This window comes from Podarcis erhardii, assembly GCF_964252035.2.
Source record: "Podarcis erhardii genome assembly, chromosome: 3".
Classification (NCBI taxonomy): Eukaryota; Metazoa; Chordata; class Lepidosauria; order Squamata; family Lacertidae; genus Podarcis; species Podarcis erhardii.
The window spans coordinates 23,061,494-23,081,327 of NC_138507.1; the positions used below are offsets into that span (position 1 = coordinate 23,061,494).

At 41.0% G+C, this 19,834-nt stretch overlaps 1 protein-coding gene across 2 annotated transcripts in view; it reads left to right on the forward strand.

Moving 5' to 3' along the window:
* Positions 1–19,834, forward strand: part of CSMD1 (CUB and Sushi multiple domains 1) — a 956,661-nt gene that overhangs the window by 288,274 nt on the left and 648,553 nt on the right. For both annotated transcript variants that reach the window (XM_081856635.1, XM_081856636.1), the window contains exon 3: positions 19,117–19,229. In XM_081856635.1, the coding sequence (XP_081712761.1) occupies positions 19,117–19,229 (113 nt within the window). The remainder of the gene's footprint in view (positions 1–19,116; positions 19,230–19,834) is intronic.

The window sequence follows — 19,834 nt, forward strand, 5'->3', positions numbered from 1 at the left end:
GAGGCACACACTCCACTTCTGTCGCCCAGCTTGCACAGAGGGGTAAAACGCAAGGAGGGGAAGTGGAGATTTGGGTGTCTAAGTTCTTAAAGGTAAAGGGACCCCTGACCATTAGGTCCAGTCGTGACTGACTCTGGGGTTGCGGCGCTCATCTCGCTTTACTGGCCGAGGGAGCCGGTGTACAGCTTCCGGGTCATGTGGCCAGCATGACTAAGTCACTTCTGGCGAACCAGAGCAGCTCACGGAAACGCCGTTTACCTTCCTACCGGAGCGGTACCTATTTATCTACTTGCAGTTTGACGTGCTTTCGAACTGCTAGGTTGGCAGGAGCTGGGACTGAGCAACGAGAACTCACACCATTGCAGGGATTTGAACCGCCGACCTTCTGATCCGCAAGTCCTAGGCTCTGTGGTTTAACCCACAGCGCCACCCGCATCCCTATGTCTAAGTTCTTATGTTAGGGGAAAAGTCAGAAGGGGCCACTCCCAGATTCTGCAAGTGACTAAGACAGACATGAACTTTGTGTATCTGCACTGTAAATGCAGTACCGTGATATGGTGTCAATCCTCAGGGGGAGGCTACGTGAGGCTGGCAGGCCTGCATGGAGAGACAAACACACCAGCACAACATGGAACGGGTTTGGATTGCAGCCTAAACCCCATTGAAGTCAACTGAACTTAAGCGTCTACTGGTACATATCAGTGCCATTGGTTTTCAAGGAAATCCAGTTGTCAGAAATGCATCTGAAAGGAGGAAAGATTGCTGGACCACTCCTGGAGAACCCTGGACCAACCCACCATGGATGTACTTCTGCTGGTCTTGACTCTGGGTTTCTGTGTGGGGTGGGGTGGGGAGGTTAAAAAGGAGGGGGGAAATGCCAGGCTGGTGTGAAGGGTTTTTGGACTATGGAGAAGGGGGCCAGTGTTGAGTTTTTATTTTTATCTGCTAGTAAGGTGGGAGTATAGTTTTGTTTATTGTTTGCATATTGCTAATGTTGTTTTTTTAATAACTGTTATGAGGTCAGATGTTTTCTTTTTCCAAAATGCTGTATGGAATATTAATGTATTCTATGATTCCATGCTTGGAGTGTAATAAGTAAATAAATAAAAATATTGCTGAAGGCCATGCATTAGCAATGCATGTTTTGCTGCCCTTTTCTGTGGCACCCTCGTCTTTATTTCTCAAATCATTCTGCATCCTGGCTGCCCGATAATATTGACATCTATTTATCTAAGCAGAAAGAGCCTTTCATATAAGTTTGCAATGTAAAAGGGTGCCGTGATTACTGCGGTAAGTCCTGCCAAAATGTATAATGCATGACTGTGGATTGGCAGTGCCTCTGACACTGGAATATGTTCTTCTAGCAAAAGAACAAGCCACAAGGTGTTGATGGTATTGCTCTGACCTTGTCGTTGATTCATGTGGCATTCGACTTCTTTAGGTGTTCCAGGAATAGAATGTTGTTGGTTGCTTTGCACTTAGCTATTCACTGGATATAGAAAACGTGCATTTTTTTTTTTACAAGCTATATAACCAGTTCCTCCTTACCCTTGCACCCTGCAGCACCTCTTCATACAGTTCCAGAGGGATTCCCAATCCTGTGGTGTACATTTTCAGGTGGTGCAGAGACCTGCAAGGAGGAGGAGTAATTGGCAATAATTGCTCCCACTTCTTCCTACAGCAGAATGTCAGATCGAAGCCTATGTGTTTAAATACATAGATACAAGTACTTAAGCTTGTTGTTCCTTGCCTGTGGGTCAGTATGTTTTCATTCTTCAAAGTTTCATAACAGGTCTGGGCACATTAGCATTGTGTTTAATCTCTTGGGTCCGAAAACTTAGGTTTCTAACTGTCCACAGCAGTCCCTTCAAGTCCCTTATTGTGTTCCTCTAATTACAGCAGTATGGACTTGTTTGCTACAAGAATGATCTTAATCCACTGGAGCATTCAGGGATTATTTGAATACAGACTTTCCCTCTAATACTTGATCCTGACACCCTCATACTCCAGTGCATTGTTGAAACATAAAACACCTTAATGGAAAAAACATGGGATATGGGGGGCGGGGCGTAGGCACACAAATTCTCCTGTAGATTAGAAGCCTGTGAAATTGTCTGGTATATGCAGAACAATAAGAAGAAAGGGTTTTTTGTGTTTTTTAAAATGTTTTTATTAGCAATTTCAACATAACATATCAAAACATATCATATTATTTTTCCTCTTCTAGCCCCCCCTCAAACCCTCCCCCTGAGACTTCCCTCAGCTCCTCTCTGATTTCTCAACCCATATTATTCTCTGCATGTTATAAAATTATACAAGTCCTCACATTATCTGTCTACCCTATTATCAATCAATAAATTTGTGTATGTTTATTCAAAACCTGCCAAGGAGTCCAATTCATTTTGTTGTCTTTTTAAGTAATTTGTGAAAAGTTCCCATTCTTCTTTAAAGTCACAGTTGTCCTTATCTCAGTTTAGCCAGTTCTGCATAGTTCATCAATTTCTCTTGCCACTGTTCTTTTGTCAGGGTTTCCTCATTCTTCCATCCTTGTGCTACAAGACTCTTGCCACTGTTGTTGAATACATAAATTCTTTGTTTTCCTTGGCAGGTCTTGTCCTACAATCCCTAACAAAAATGCTTCTGGTTTTTTTAATGTCCTTTGAAAAAGGTGTTTTTAATAAGAAGTTTAAAGAATGTCTGAATGGAGTGTCAGCTATGTGTATTTAAATCCAAAAAATCATGCATCTTTAATAAGTCAAGCAATGAACCTCGGGGAGACTGAGATGTCGTTGCTTTATTGACAAAACAAACATGAATGAGGTGCGTTTAAAAATATTTGTATTCAGACAAGAGCTAATTGTTCTCTGGAGAAAGCTCTTTTAGGCTCAGCAAAAGTGACGAGTCATTAATGAGTTCAAATTGTTCAAAACACTGGAATTTTATAAATTTTTGCTTTGATGGTTAATTTGTTCCCTCTTTCTCAGCACTTCTGTTCCAAATATATTGCTTGTGTACATAAATGCATATATGCGCAAAACTAGACCTGTCAGCATTTTGAAGCATTAGGGAGTCTTCCTCTATACCAGCTGTGGGGCTGTAGGATATGGTGGAAACTTCCATATGCCGGTCATTTATGAGGCGCAACACTGGTATGATGCTACACAAGCATTTCTGCTGTGCAGGCACAATTCTGCTGGCAAAGCAGCTGTAAATTTGTCTCTGGATGTAGGAGCTTCTGCCATGTGAGGTCAAAGCTAGACCTCCATGCCTATGATACCTGAGCTGTTCTACCAGGATACGGTTTCTAGTGCAGTCCATTTGCTTATAGCAGTGGCAGGGGAGCAGTGGCAGGGGAGAGAAATGTCCCATGATGTGTCTGCTTATGACTGAGTGGGCAAGGAACACCTCTGTGGTGTTAACAGGTCCAACATAACTCTTGCTGGCCAGGCACATAAAAGCTTGTGTGAGGTAACATCCCCCTTGACAAGGATTTGAATTTGCACCTCTGTTTTCCAAATCCTATGTCATGTGCCGCAGGAGTCTGCTGCTGTCAGTGTGCGGTTGTGTCTTCCCTGGTTGCTTATATTTCCCTTTCCTTCCTTGGCAAACAATTTTTTATCCTCCCTCATTGGAGACTAGATCCTTGTCTCAAGGAGGATTGTATGTGTTCTCCCAAGGCAGCTGTTTGGGTACTGGATTTTTCCCCTCTTCCTGACCTTTGTGTTATAATCAAAAGCAGAAGATGCTATGGTATCTGGACCACAAGTTTAGCATGAGTGAACAGAAGGAAATATTTCCAGCTAAGGGTGTACAGGGTTTCAGCCTTAATGTCCTAAGTGCTATCAAATCAAATGTTCAGATACCTGTAGGCAATGTAGAAAAGAAATGCAAAGCCCTTGCAGCAGGATATTATTGAAAAATGTGGTGTGGCTTCATTAATTAGTGCCCCTAATAACCCCACATTTCTCTCTCTCTTGATTGCCTTCTCCCTCCTTGCATTTATGTTCCTCTTCCTTTCCCCTTGCTGAGTCTTCCATTTTGCGCCTCTACATTCCCCCCACCCTCCTTTCTGGTGTCAGTTGTAATCTCCAGAGGCAACCCTTAAGGGAAAAGTTTGTAAAAAAAGAGAAGCAGCAAAAAGCCTGTCCCTGAAGCCAGAAATAATTCTGGAAGCCTGAGGGCCTGTTATATGTGCACTTAGAATAGGTAATTACAGAGACAAGGCCTGTGATAAGAGTTGCAGAGTGAGTGGTTCAGTATCTTCTTGTCATCCCTGGATGATAAATAAAACTTCGGTTTTAATAAAATGGATCACTGTCATCTCTGAGGAATAATCTGCCTGGCTGAGCTGCTGTAGAGTAGGCTGCAGAGCTACGTAATATTTGTGGAAACGTGAAACTTTTGAAAACTTTACTCACTATGGTTAAAATCACTGGTTAATATAGATAATCTCTTTCAGTAAGGTATTCAAGGAATAGGGTACTGCAGATGTCTGACTAGGGCTGCAATCATGTACACATTCACTAATGGGAGAGTTCAATTGAATATATCAAGATTTTGCAAAAAATATATATTAAAATGTAGGATTACACTGTTGATTCCTTTGAAGAACTTCATTCATGTAAAGGTCATTCTCCAATTAAATGAGAGTGCGTGTCGCGGTGTGGGCCACCAGGCCAACCCTGTGTTGCCGGGCAGGTTAATGGCTATTGCCTGGTGCATTGATTGGATGACCGGGTTGCTGGGGCAAATTGCATGTAGCAAATTGGTGGGTGGGACCATAGCCTTTAAATAAGGGGGCTCTCTGGTTTTCCTTTCTCTTTCGCAGAGTGCATCGGATCACCCACCCGCCCGCCCTGTTTTCCGGTTGACCTTGCTTTGCCTGTCATGGGGTCATCTGCCTTGGTGCAGGGACCTAGTAGGAATTTTTCCATTTGGCTGATTGGCTGGTGCCATTTGGTTTTTGCCTACTACTTAGCAATTCATCACAACTTATAAGGTTGCGGTTAGGCATTGGTTTTAATAAGCTGGTGTTGGAGGGGTCAGGATAGGCTGTGCCTGCCCCTCCAATTGTGCTGAAGGGAATTCCGTTAAAGGAATCCTGGGGCTTGCCACGATTTCGTCCAGTCCCTTCCATGGGACCAAGGCCGGCAAGCCTTGGGGAGCTGGTTGGGTGAGCGGCGTGGGACTGACGCTCAGCTCAACTGATTCCCAACATTGACTTTCCCTTCATCTGGCTTCTGATCGGAGCTCGGAATGTCAGTTCTGTCCCTGGCGGGGGGACAGATAGTCATAACCAATGTCTAAACAACCACTCACAGATTTTGTATTTTAATAAAGTTGTGACCAAAATAGTGCCACAAAAACCAAAACTAAAATTACGTGTGTTGTGTGAAATTATTTGAGGGGTGGCCTGGGGACCTACACACGCAACACAGAATGCTGCATTAGACAATGCCAGTCAGTCTAGCTTAGTATTGTCAACAATGACTGGCATAAAATCTCAAAGGTTTGAAGCAGGATTGAACCTGGGACCTTTCATGTGCAAAGCATGTACTCGTAAGACTGCTCTGGTTGAGATTTTTTTTGGGGGGGGGTAATCCAGAATGATACAATTGTATCAAAAACTGCCAAAAGCACCAGCCTGAAGATGACGAGTGAGACCTCGTCGAAACGTCGCCTAGACACCCCAACTTTTACACGGGAAGACACCCGAGGACACCAAAACCTGCATTCCTGTACCCGTGAAAATCTACGAAAGCATATATATATATATATATATATATATATATATATATACGAAAGCATATATATATATATATATATATATGCTTTCGTAGATTTTCACGGGTACAGGAATGCAGGTTTTGGTGTCCTCGGGTGTCTTCCCGTGTAAAAGTTGGGGTGTCTAGGCGACGTTTCGACGAGGTCTCACTCGTCATCTTCGACGAGGTCTCACTCGTCATCTTAGAACACAAGAATGCCGTCAAAAAAGAAGAAAAAACTTCCTCTCTTTTCCAACACATGAAAGAAACAGGACACGAAATTAATTTTGCAGATTCCAAATTGCTCTTTAACACGGAACATCACCACAAGAGAATAATCATGGAAGCCATCGAGATAGAGAAACACCCTCACAACATGAACAAGCGTGACGACACATCCCGCTTGCCAGACATCTGGAAATTAGCCCTCCCCACAAAAACTGACACCAGATCCAGAGGCACACAGAACGCCAACACCAATCAACCACACCAGACCCAAACCCAGACCCTCTCCACAGATGAATTACAGACACCATCCAGTAGCCAATCCATGGTGGCACCTCCGGATGCTGCACCCCCCTGCAATCCCTACACAGATCTGGCTGACACAAGCCACAAAACCACAGCTCGCCCCTATACACGAAGCCAAGCCAGAGCACAACTAAGTACAGTACAGCCATCTTCTCAGGAAAACTCTTCACAAAGTTCAAGAGGTCAAGACACAAAGACTTTAACAACTAATCCACACCTAATGACCCACCTAAGTGGTACTCAGGATATCACTCAAGAAATCACTCAAGATATCTCTCAAGTAATTAAGGAACAAAAGAAGAAAAGGCACACTAGCCTGGGAACTTCCTCTCTGCCCAGAACATTGGAGGCTATACACCACACCCCCTCAACAGTATTTATAGGAACTCAAACACTGAGATCCTGCTCTGTTCCAGTAACAAGAAGCCGAAAGCACCAGCCTGAAGATGACGAGTGAGACCTCGTCGAAACGTCGCCTAGACACCCCAACTTTTACACGGGAAGACACCCGAGGACACCAAAACCTGCATTCCTGTACCCGTGAAAATCTACGAAAGCATATATATATATATATATATATATCTCCCCACATTTTCTTCTGGATCCCCACCTCTCTTTTGCAAAATTCATAATGTAAACTGTTTTAAGAAAAGCAAGATAAAACACATTTTGTCAACCTTAAAATATAGGCTCAAGTTATGTATCTGGCCAGAAAGTGTGAATCATAGATTTATATTGCTAATTCAAGAATTTTTTATATCCTTTGGTTCAGAGTTGGATAATATGTCGACATTTGGGAAGCTTATTTTTCTGCTTAGCTGCCTGATGCAGAATGACGGTATGGTGCTCTCTTCTCCTCCGTAGTTATTATGCTGTCATACAGCTGCATTGCCCTGCCAAATTCCTATGGCTGTTTTGGGATATATTAAATCATGAGTTTGATTGCTAACTGAACGCTTTTCAACAATTTGCTCTGAAACAGATCATTTTTCTCCTTATCCCATTTGGAAGGATAAGCACTGTGTTTACTTGCGTACATAGAATGGCAATGGTAAGTTTGTAAAGGCAACAGTTTGCAAGATCGTTTTATTTTAACAAAGTGGCATTGTTTGTTTCCTTAGTTGCAATGCTTTTCAAGTAGGAAATGCTATCAGAGGGGGTTTTAGGGTAGCAGGGCTGGTTCGCCCACACTGGACGCTGCCGGGGGCGCCACAGCAATACTGTGGAATGAAGTGAGAGAGGCAGGGGGCACTGAATTTTAGCGTTGCACAAGGCACCCCTGAAATTTGACAGCCCGAAGACCACCACTGATGCTATTACATAAAGTGGGTATGGGGGTGAAACATACAGCAGGCTTTCCCAGCTGCATACATGAGTCTTTGGCATGAGTGTTTGATGATAATAGTAATAATACTAACAATCCATTAAATAACAATCCTTGGTTGGCTGGAAGGAACAGGCTGTGTGTTCATTCTAGTTGTGCGTATATGACATTGTGTGAGACAGGCACTACACATGAAGCACATGTATGAATTGGGTCCCATCTGATTTTCTTAAATTATTTTTATATGTACATGCTCTCATAATTAGAATCCCCATATCTGGACCTGGGGAGAGCATGGAACTTACCGTATTTTTTGCTCTATAAGACTCACTTTTTCCCTCCTAAAAAGTAAGGGGAAATGTGTGTGCGTGTTATGGAGCGAATGCAGGCTGCGCAGCTATCCCAGAAGCCAGAACAGCAAGAGGGATTGCTGCTTTCACTGCGCAGCGATCCCTCTTGCTGTTCTGGCTTCTGAGATTCAGAATATTTTTTTTCTTGTTTTCCTCCTCCAAAAACTAGGTGTGTCTTGTGGTCTGGTGTGTCTTATAGAGCGAAAAATATGGTATATATCCATAACCACAGGCACCATATTCTGAAGCACATTGAGGGGACCCAACCCAATATCCTAACGTTCTGCACACGGCTCTACATTCAGCCTCAACAAGGGAGGCCCCCTGTCCCCTCCCAAAACAAATTGAGAGGGTCCACAGTGGCTCAGCCCCCAGGAGCCGATGCTTATGTCCATAACCAAAAACTACCTAGGAGATAGTGTCAGATATAACCAAAGTATGGAAGTGGCTTGTTTTAAGGAAGTTGATGTGCACAGTGAACTATAAATCCCTGAAAATCCTGGGTTCTAATTACATGATGGAGCCCCTCTCCCAATATCTGCATTCAGATATGAAGTCAAGGCCCTTAACATGCTCCCACTGAGGAACAAAGCTTGTGGGTGGTAGCATGGTCAATAGCCATCTTGGTTATGACATCCAGTTTGTGGAATTTCCTCTTCTCTAGCTGTGTAGTGGTCCCACATTACAAAATTTTAGGAGTTGCTTTGAAATGTTGTTTGGAGATGTTAGGCTTATGGGACAGAGCAAGCTGTTCATGTTTAATGGAATTGGGATATCCACAATGGTCACTGTTTTTATCTTATGTATTTAATATCAGGTTACAGTTTTAAAACTTTGGTATGTTTAATAGTTTTATTCAATTTGTGTGTGCATTTGTGTGCATGTGGATGCACAATATATTTGTAAGAACACCCTGGAATCTCATTCGAACGAAACCAGGTTGAAAATATAAACACCTAAATATTTTTAACATTCTATTTTAATAGTCTTTTAATCGCTCGGCCTTTTGGCTAAGATCAAGTGTAGTAGTCTTTTAATGTACTTTCTACTGTCTAAAAAGTGCTCAGTATAACTTCTATGATCATTGCCTTGTGTGACTGATATTTACCAGTAATTGCCAAATGTAAGATGCTTTCCATAAAAAGTTCCATAGCAGAAACAATTTTCCTTTAACAATTCTGTCATTTCACTTATTCATCCCCTCCAATATTTATTTTAATACAGATTGCGTATGTTTCATTTGATAGCTTGAAAGCCCCCTTTTGCAATATACAGTAATAGTTGTCAGAGTTCCTACAAAATGAAAAAGGTACAATAATGAACACATTTGTGGCACATTTAAGGTCTAACCTTTCTTCTGACATTGCATTATCTTTCTGTAATGCTGCTCTTGAAGTGAAAATAAAAGAGCAATTTGCATCTGAAGTGCACCATCATTCTCCGGCCATTGAAAATGCCAACTCAAAAACCAGATCCGCTTCTTCCTAGCTATCAGTCAAAACAATTTTAGGCTGCAGTTCTAGACATACTGAATGAGGATCTAGTCCCACTGAACTCAATGGGACTGACTTATGAATAACATGTATATGATTACACAGTATCATAGTTCATATGGACAACCCATATGACAACCACCCATTGGTGTTGATGGTGGGGAGGATATACTGAGCTGAATAAATCTGAATGAAGGGGAGAAAGTACCGAAAACAGTTCAACTATGGCAGCTCTGCAATATAAATAAACAAATTACATGGAAAACTAGTTTTTATTGACTTGGGGCTGGGGAAAGAAGAATTACCAGGAAAAGGAAAAAGAAAACCTATGGTAGAGAAAGGTATCCTGTATCCTGATGCTCCAGTTACTCAGTTAAAGTTCCATTTGTTTCAGGGAAATTGACTTCTAAGAAAGTCTGTATGCACATGAGTGTGAGTGAAGAAGGGTCAGGCAGAATTAATCCTCCAAATGCACTGTTGCATTTGCAGAAGCAAAAATTATCAATTTTCAGGGGTAGGCTACCAAAAGTTCATAAGTTGTTGTGAGGTCTGTTTCCCTAAGCTTTGTTTAACTGTTTATTTCCATTTTAAACTATTTTTTCACTATCAGGCTGTGAGAACCTACTCCCACTGCAAAAAAAACAAAATTTACAAAGAGTTAAAGGAAGGGAACAGCTTAAAGAAAAATAGCCAATGGCAAAACAATTGGCAAGCAGCCCCATGGACCTTACTAAAACAAATAAAAATGGCTGCCCTTAAAATTGGCCCGATCTTGAACTGAAAAACAAAATACACCATATGAAATCATATTTTACCAATATGAGACCATATAAAACCATATTTAAATATTTAAACAATAATTTAACTCAATGTACATTTCTAAATATACTGGATTCTAAATGCACTGGATTCTGGAAAAGATGAACAGCTTTGTACTCTATTGCACAATTCAGAGAAGTGCAGAGTCTAAAGGCTACCCATACATAAAACAATACAGACCATGGATCCATAATAGGAACCTGTGATGTAAGAGAAGAGTTACTAGAGACATCAACAAATTCAAATCCAGCTTTATGGCAGGATTTACTTGCTTGCTTTTGTGTGAATAAAGGTTTTGGAAAGCGATCTCTTCCGTCTCTATATAAGGGGCAGGCCAGCAGATAATGAGTGTCATCTTCCATCTGTGGTTGACCACAAATACAAAGTGTGTCTGTGTACATAGCCTGGTTGCAGTGGCCATCCAAGACTGTGGTGGGCATCACTTGAAAATGAAACTCAATAAAGCCATTTCTTGAGGTTAGTGAGAGTTTGGTCAGTTAACTACCGTATTTTTTGCTCTATAAGACTCACTTTTTCCCTTCTAAAAAGTAAAGGAAAATGTGTGTGCGTCTTATGGAGCGAATGCAGGCTGCGCAGCTATCCCAGAAGCCAGAACAGCAAGAGGGATTGCTGCTTTCACTGTGCAGCTATCCCTCTTGCTGTTCTGGCTTCTGAGATTCAGAATATTTTTTTTTCTTGTTTTCCTTCTCCAAAAACTAGGTGCGTCTTGTGGTCTGGTGCGTCTTATAGAGCGAAAAATACGGTAGCTCTAAAATGCTCTGTTCTCAAGCGTGCATACTAAGAGGAATTTTTTTGCTGTTTCTAATTAGTCTCCAGGTCCCTTGTGGATTCTATCCAGAGGAGCCAATCCCTTAGATGAAACTTATTCAAATTCAAAGCAGAGCTCAGTTCTAGAAAATAATACCCTAAAACTTCTTGACAAGCTGCTTTCCAGAGTTGGTTATCATCCAATTCCATATAGCACAGCACAGGAAAATGCTCAACAGGCATACTACAAGTCTGTCCTTGTCTTAATTGTTGGCCATCCAGGTTCTGTAAAAAGAGCTGCAAATATTCCTGATGGCCCAGAGTATAGCTTCCAAAATAAAAAAATTCTGCAGAGCTTCCAAAACTTTAATGGAGTTCAGATGAGAGCTCCAGATTTCAATACCATAGAAAATCTGAGTAAGCACTTTGCCACCAAGTTGCTGGAAATGAGAGGTGACTGAGTAGATGAGACCACATTTTATGCCTCTTGGGTTTTGGGACAATAGTAGTAGATGATACCTTTCAACAGCTTTGTCTTATATCTTTCAATTTATTTAGGCAAAATGAAATTAAAGTTACTTAGCTGCGGTAGAATTCAAACCACATTTGCCTCCACATATTGGTTTTCATTGAATTCAGCTAGATGAACCCTGAATACAGCTTTGTTTTTGAAAATGGTACTTGCCAGAAGCACTGTGAGTTTATCTAATTATCGGAGATCTAAAAAAGTAGAAGCACAGAGACTATCAGGGGATTTGAACAGATTTTGTCTTCTTGACACTTGTTTTACTTAACATTCTAAGTTTAATCATTGAGGAACGTTCTATCATGCCTTTAAACCTGGCAAAATATGATAATTTTCATGCTAAAAGATACACAAGGGAACCAAAAGGTGCATGGAATAAGCAATGAATCCCTAAGCAACATGTTTGGCATATAAACAATTTTAATTTGGGATATGCCTTTATAACTGTACCGAAAAGATGTGCAATGAGCACTTGGGAGTCACCGCTATTAATAAAAAAGTGATGTTGTAACTTGCCATCTGCTCTTATTTTATAAAAATCTCAAGTATCCAGTAAACAAGTAACTTTCAAATGTCTGCTGGGAGCTTAGATTGACTGAGACTTGTGTTTGAAAGGGATTTGGGAGCTGAAATAGAACCAAATGCATGGCCATATTTGAGGCAGAAAAAGCTGCTGAAGTTGATATTGTCCCAGATCAGGAAATAGGTTGGAATTTTTGCCTCGCTGATTCACCCCTTTGAGGTTGTGTGAATGGCTTAACCAAACCTGAATACTGGAGAGTCTGTTGAGAAAAGTACTCATTTTATCATAACTGGTGGTGATGGTGGTAAAAATGAAGCACGTTTGTGGGGAAGTTATAAAAGGCACTTTATATCTGGGGTGGGGGGGAATAGCTCTGCTATTATTATTTGATTGTCCAGATATGGAGGTATATCACCAAGAGCTTCTTCTTCTTCTTATTATTATTATTATTAATAATAATAATAATAGAAGCAGTGTGACTGAAAGTAGTCAAAAGGTGAAACTGATTCACTGTTAAACACTGGTATAGCCACATGCCACTCCAATCTCTAACAAGATTCTGGGGGTTCCAGGTGCTTGCCCAGGGTCATGTTTCCATTGTGAATTCAGGACTTGCTTAGAGCCAAAGCAGTAGTCAGTTACTGTTCCAGATTCCACCCGCCCGCCCCCCAAAAAACGAATGGGGGTTGAAGCCTGCAAAGTTAATACAAATATGTGGTTGGTGCTTTTTTAAAAAATTGAGTTCTGTTGTCCTCTTATCGCCACTGTAGTTTTGCCAGCAATTTGCTGTGTAGGCAGAGAAAGTAGGTTTCTTCCTGCTTTACATTTCCGGGTCAGCTCTATGGCTCTAAGAGCAATTGCCTTTTTGGCTTTTAGTGAAGTTTCGAGCTGAGGTTTTTTTACTCTTTCCTCCTAGTATAACAGTGTCATGTGAGGGCAAGGATGCACACTTCCAAACAGTCTGATTCAAAGGTTGCATGTCCGTTGCATCCTCCTTGTTAAGTTGTGGGTGATCTATCAGAGGACACAGCAATTCTTCAAACAGCTCTTGTTTATTCACAGGCCAGAACAGAACTGAACTGAAGGGTTCAGCCAGCCTGCTTATATAGAGCTCCACTACAATGCAACTGTAACAACTTTCTGTAACTATCCAATCATTGAACTTCACTTTCAATCCCTTATTTGCATATGTGGACCTGAACTATCTACAGTATCCCCCTGCTGGCCCAGGATGAGAACTTCAGTACATAATACTCCTCACACCGCTCTGCCAGCTCCGCCCCCCCCCCAAATGCACCCAGGGCCATTGCCCCAGTAGCCCTCCCCACACACACTACGCCCCTGATAAGGGCTGCCTTTGAGGCCAATCTCCCTCACCCACTTGGAGCTAAGGCCCCAGGCAATGAGGGTGATGCAGAAAGTCCACCTACTCACATTTGTGCTGTGGCCTAGGGAAAAGAGCTATGTATGCCTCTATTTCCCACAGGCCAGGGATGGTGGGCACTGTAGTGGCTGCAGTTTTTGCCTTACATTAATGCTTATTCCCACACCAATAGTTGTTTCCTTCTGCGGGTGTTTCATTGGTTTATACTTTAAGTTTAACCTAGTTCAAACCAGCCCTTGTGCCCAAGTCTTTATTTAGCCAAAAAAAATTTAAAAAAAATTATTTGTTCCAAAGGTGTGAGTAAATTATTTTTTTGACTGCTTCCCTTTGATTTGCTCCAGCAGTATCCCCCATTCGCCCCCATAAGCCATTTGAAAAATTACCTGAGTTCTTGCATATATTTTTTCTGGAGGAATTTTATGATCTAATCTGAGAGGAGCTTTGAGAAGCTAAACCAGCATCTACAAAGGTTTTAATTGAAACTGAGAGCTTTTGAAAGTGAGTACAGTAGCTGTAATCGTAATATTACCCACTTTTGAGAAGGATATATCTGTGCTCCTAAGGCAGAGATAACTAAAATACTATGCAGAATTTCAGATATTTTCAAAATGCGATCCTTCAATTATGCTAGGTGACCTGACAATATTGGGTGACAATTTAAATTAAGGTTTGAATAAAATGTCTTCTAGAACAATGGAAGATGGAATTAATGTTCCCTGCCTTATGAATAAATTCACCTTTCTAATAAGGTTAAATAACTGAATGATTATGGATGTTAATATGACAGAGGAGTCTTTCCAAGAAAATATATTTTCTCTGGGATATATATGACGGTATCTTACTTCTTATTTGAACTATCAAACCCCAAATAAAATAACTTCATTTCCAACAAAAGTTTATTCACTTACTTTTTTAAAAAAAAAGTTTACTCTAAAAAATAAGATAGAGGTGAAAGGCTAAAGTTGGAGTTTGCATTCTCATAGATAATAATGGGTTAAAAAAAACCATTAATCACAATATAGCTAGGCTGATCATTTTTATTTCTCATTTCTTTAAAGAGACCACATGCTCATTTCTTCCATTGCTTGATTTTTTGACTGGATCACTTCATTAGACCACTGCTTTATAGTTTCATAATCACATTTGGAAACAGAGGAAGGTTATGGCCTGTACTCACATCTGAAAGAATTAAGTGATGAGATTATGGAAGGGCATATATGATACATACATACATACATACTTTGGACTTGGCTAAGTGTACCCAAATACGGAAAATAAATTGATAATTGGTGTTAGAAGCAAGACACTGTTCTATAAAGAGCACCTATAAAAGGAGTTTTCCAGAAGAAATGCAACTGAATGAGGTGCAAAATGCTTTCAGAATGGAGGTGTGCAACAGGTTTTTTGGGTATGTTCATCCCATTATTTTAGATACTCAGTGCTGTTTTTGCTTTGCTTTCATTGAAACTGGATACATTTTGTAGATTATTTGTTTAACTAAATGTATGTTTCATTTTCATTGGCTACCATTTTTTTAAAAAAAAATACTGCCAACTTTCAAAAAGTAGTGTACAGGAACTACCATTAAAGCAGTCACATAGCATTTGAAGTATACACACTTCATAAAAAAAGTAGTTTGTGTCAAAACAACTTCCGTATTCTTTGAAATCAGATGAAGTAGACATATTGGCTGTTGTTTGTCAATAATACAGGTCTCAATGGCAGACATCATCCTAGAGGTGGAAATATTTACTAAAACAATATAAGATCAAGATATAGTCACCATGGCACTGCATAAATACATCCTGAAATTTAGTGCAGCATGTGTGTGTACGAAATATATCAAGTCAATAGATATTAAAAAATTATACACTTCTCAATATTAGCCACCTGCTGTCTCTTCAAAAATAATCAAGTTACGTGGATAGAAAAATACTAGACTGCTTTGAGAATTTGTAGTCAGATAATGAACTTTGAGGTCTGTTGGGATGTGCCTTTGAGCACAAACAAAACATCTGGTCATTAAAGGCCTGATATCACAACAAAGAAGACAAAAAGATTCAGACTTTGGCAGGGGTGCCGAGTTGAATTCAAATACCTGGGGGGGGGGGACTCAGGTAAGGCCCAACCTGCATAATCAATCACAAGGCACACACACAAACCATTTGAATGGCAACACCCATCAAATTTGTAGGAGCCTGGATCCCTCAAAAATTTTATTGAGGGGGGGAAAGGGGACTTCGGCCCCTAGTAGTTGGCTCTTACAGTCTTTGGTAATGGTAGCTTATTATCTTAATGCTATAGTGCATAGTTCTGACTCAAGCCTATTATTTCAGGCAGGCATCCCCAAACTCGGCCCTCCAGATGTTTTGGGACTACAATTACCATCCTCTCTAACCACTGGTCCTGTTAGCTAGGGATGCTGGGAGTTGTTGTTAGCTAGGGATGCTGGGAGTTGTAGTCCCAAAACAGCTGGAGGGCCAAGTCTGGGGATGCCTGCTTTAAGGCTACTTGTCCTACAACTTTTCTTTGCACAGGTGTGCACTAGTATCACAGTTTGCCAGCAATGTTTGAAAATAATACAAGTGCCTTCTTTGCTACGTGCACACTGTTGGGAAGTCATATGTCAGGGGACTGCCATCGGAACAGGGAAGGGAAGCTGAGGGGGAGTTGGTTTACAGGCAACCTCCGAAAATCTTGCGAAGCAGTTCCTTTTCCTGTGGTGGGGAAAGGCACACCTCCAGTGGAGAAGAGAAGGGACCAGAGGAGGATGCTGGGAGCCTCAGCACCACTCCTGGTCAAGCCGGCCAGGAGGGAAGCATGCCTCTTCCGTCGCCCACCCTGCGCAGAGGTGTAAAATAAAAAGAAGGAAGGAAAAGGCTGGGGGTGACTAAGCTATTATGTTGGGGGAGGACCCGGAAACAACCACTCCCGGATTCTGCTAGCGATTAAGGCAGACATAAACTTGTGGTACTGCACTGTAAATAGTTTTGCACCAAAATAAAAACCTGTAAAAGACAGGTCAGAGCCCTGACTGGTTACTCATGAACAACCACCACCATTGCCATCTGACGTCATAATTTCATTTTCACATGGAGTTGATATACATAGGCTTTTCTCTCTAGCAGTGTATACTTCTGTGGAGAATCCAGTATTGTGTGACCCAACTTCACTTTCTGCTCCTACCCATGGGGGACTGCAGGGGTGAGGAGAGGAATGAGAAATCTTGTTATGCAAGCTGAAATATATTCTGCTTATGCATGGAAAACATGGGATAAAACTTTCTGTAAACTACAGTTTTGGAAGAATTTGCTAACAATTATAGTTCAAAAGATTTCTGGAACATACAAGTGAATATTTAATGGAATAAGCCATTGTTGGTGACAGAACTGCATACCTATCCAGTCAGAAGTAAGGTCCTTTATGTTAAATGGAAATTACTCACTGCTAAATGTGCATAGATCTGCAGTCTTTGAGAATTAATAATCCTTTGCTAGAGGTTGCATACCTTTTGATTTGGGAATGCTGTTGTCTGTGTAGGTGGGTTCCCACGAGGCAAGACACAGTAATAACAGCAAGAACCTTTATTGACCTAACAGAACTAGACAGCAGAGACAGAGCAACTGCTTATATACATTTCTGAAAGCATGGGCCACTCCCACTCCCAACATGATTGGCTATCTAAACTTTCAAGCTGTGAATCATAACTCAGAGTTTAAGGACCAATGACAGAGGCCCAAATCCTGAATTGTTCTGTGATTGGATATCATGTATCAAATCAGAACACGGGCTCAGAATCCTTAGTCCAGACTCAAGCTCAGGCAAACACAGACCACTGAATACATAACAGGAGTTGCCACATGATCTACATAATAATATTTACCTCTCTAATGCTCATGAAACCTCCTTAACTTGTTTTGCCTGGCCATCTGTTAGATATTCTGTACCTGTAATTTCTGCATTGCAGCAGGTTGGATGAAATGGCCCATCCAACTCTGCAATTCTATGACACAGTTGACATTAACCACATGGGTGCATTTGTACATGCTTACCTACACAGACTGTGTGGGCATCTTTCCATATGAGCAGGTTACCATGCGCAGAATCTCCCATGTGTTTCAGAATCACAGCAGCAACTGCGCCAACAGCTTAATATTAAAAAATGGGCAATTATGTTTTCACTAATACCACCTATTTCTAACTTCACAGTTTATTAAGACCGTCCTTTTTCAAAGAAAAGTAAGCAAAGAAAAACTATTTGAACATGAATATTTTAAAGCCTTCGGATTTAGTTCTATTGTCACCTTGCACTGTGCATTCAAATAGAGATAGTTTTCTTGCTTGGTTTTTCCTGTCTAGATATAACTCCTGGATTAGGGACAGTTTCACAATATGCCACAATGGAGAAGCTACCTAAAATGGTCTATGCAAGGCAGTTCCACATACTAAGGGGGCTATGTGCATCCTCACAACTTATCATGGTTCAGTTTCCTCAGAAAGGTGTATTTAGGATATATGGTTTATTTACACATATATGCAACCTGAGCCTATGAAAGGGGCTCACAGCATTAACATCCCAAGAGGTTCTTGCTTCTCCCATAGCCACAGTCTTGGATTCCAGCAGAAATCAGGCATGGTTCTTCCTTTTAGCTGCCCAGCCTGCAGCCTGCAGCTTCTTACTTCTAGTTCACACACAACTCAACTCTTGCCTTTGTCTTTCTAACCACCAGTGAGTTGAGGGAGGGAGGCCCACCCATTTTTATCTAGCACAGAGCCACTTCCTTTGTTACCTTAGTGGCCCATACTTAGAGGGCCATTACCAAGAAACTTGCTATTCCAGCAATTTGAATCCTTGCCGGAGCCAAGAATTCAAAGGGACTCAGACATACAGCATAACCGCCCCCTCCTCTCAACTCACAACAACATTTTTGCTACTCTTTTGTGGCATTATTTTATGCACCAGCCGGTCATATTCAGTGCACATGACAAGTCCAAGAAGTGCTGCTTTCAGAGCAATGGGTTTCATGTGCTTTGGCACAAAGCTAAACATTTGACAGTGTCACTTTGAGAATAGGGAGCTTCGACTGCCTGGGTTCGCTCAAGAAGGAATGAAAATGCAAAAACACTATCCAAACAGCAGCACAGGCAGCAAACCAAAGAACAGTGGCTATGGGCAGTTGTGAAAAGTAAAAACAAACCAACAAACCATCATTAATTGTTTGGGGAGAGATGTTGGCTCCATCCCCCAAATCATTTCCAAGGTTAGTATCCAAACCTGTAGTACACTCAGGCCAACATTAATTTACACGCATAGACACACACGTAGACCTCCCTGCTGGGAAGAGAGCAGAGCAGAGCTTCAGTCCTCTTTAATTATAGTCAGGATGAAGGGCGCCCCCCCCCCAACTCAGATGTGAAGTGTGCTATTAAAAAGTTTTCAAAAGATTTAGAAATATCAGTGGAGTACCTCCAGATGCTTTTTCAAGTCTTCAGATATTCATCAAAGAAGAGGCTGCCAATATAAACATTTAAATGATGCTCTTTGGGAGTTTTGTTGTTGTTGTTGTTGTTGTTGTTGTTGTTACAATTAATAACAAATACTGTGCTTTCTTTTTGTCCCTTGCATCTTGCAGGCTTTCTGGATTTCAGCTGCCATCCTCCATAGTGAGCACAGGATCAATTATGACTCTCTGCTTCACTACAGACTTCGCTGTGAGTGCTCAAGGATTCAAGGCGATATATGAAGGTAGGGTTCAATAACTATTTTTTAATGATCTATTGAAGAAAGTTGGGAGGAAAAAAATGTTTTGAGGATGTATACAGAGTGGTTGGTGAGCCTGTTTTTCCTGTGGATTGACCTGAATCCCAAATTTGAAGGATTATATTTTGTTTATTGGAGTTACCTGTCTTGGTCATATCTGTACTACAATATATTGGAATAACATGGTAAAAATTTGTTTTCAGTGAGTGGACTAGACTGGTATTTATTCAAACCCTTGCATGTTTGTTTCACCTTTATCTTTATATGGATTTGGTTTATTGTACATGATGTTTTCTGAATTCTGGAGAACTTGATGGATATGCGTAGACTCCTGAATATGCATTCAAAAGTTGGTGTGTTTTCTAGGCACTGATTAATGTGCTTTTCCAGTAGGAGCGGGGAGTAATTCAGATTTTATTTTTAAGATACCACTACTACTATGATGTGCAGTTTCTATTCTGAGTTCAGATTTTCATAAATCTCTTTCCCCAGGGGGTAAAAGAGTTAAAATCATTTGCACAAGAACACTACAGCTGAAAACAATGGAATTATTCCAAACTTAGTAGAGAGTGAAACTTGTGGTCATTCAT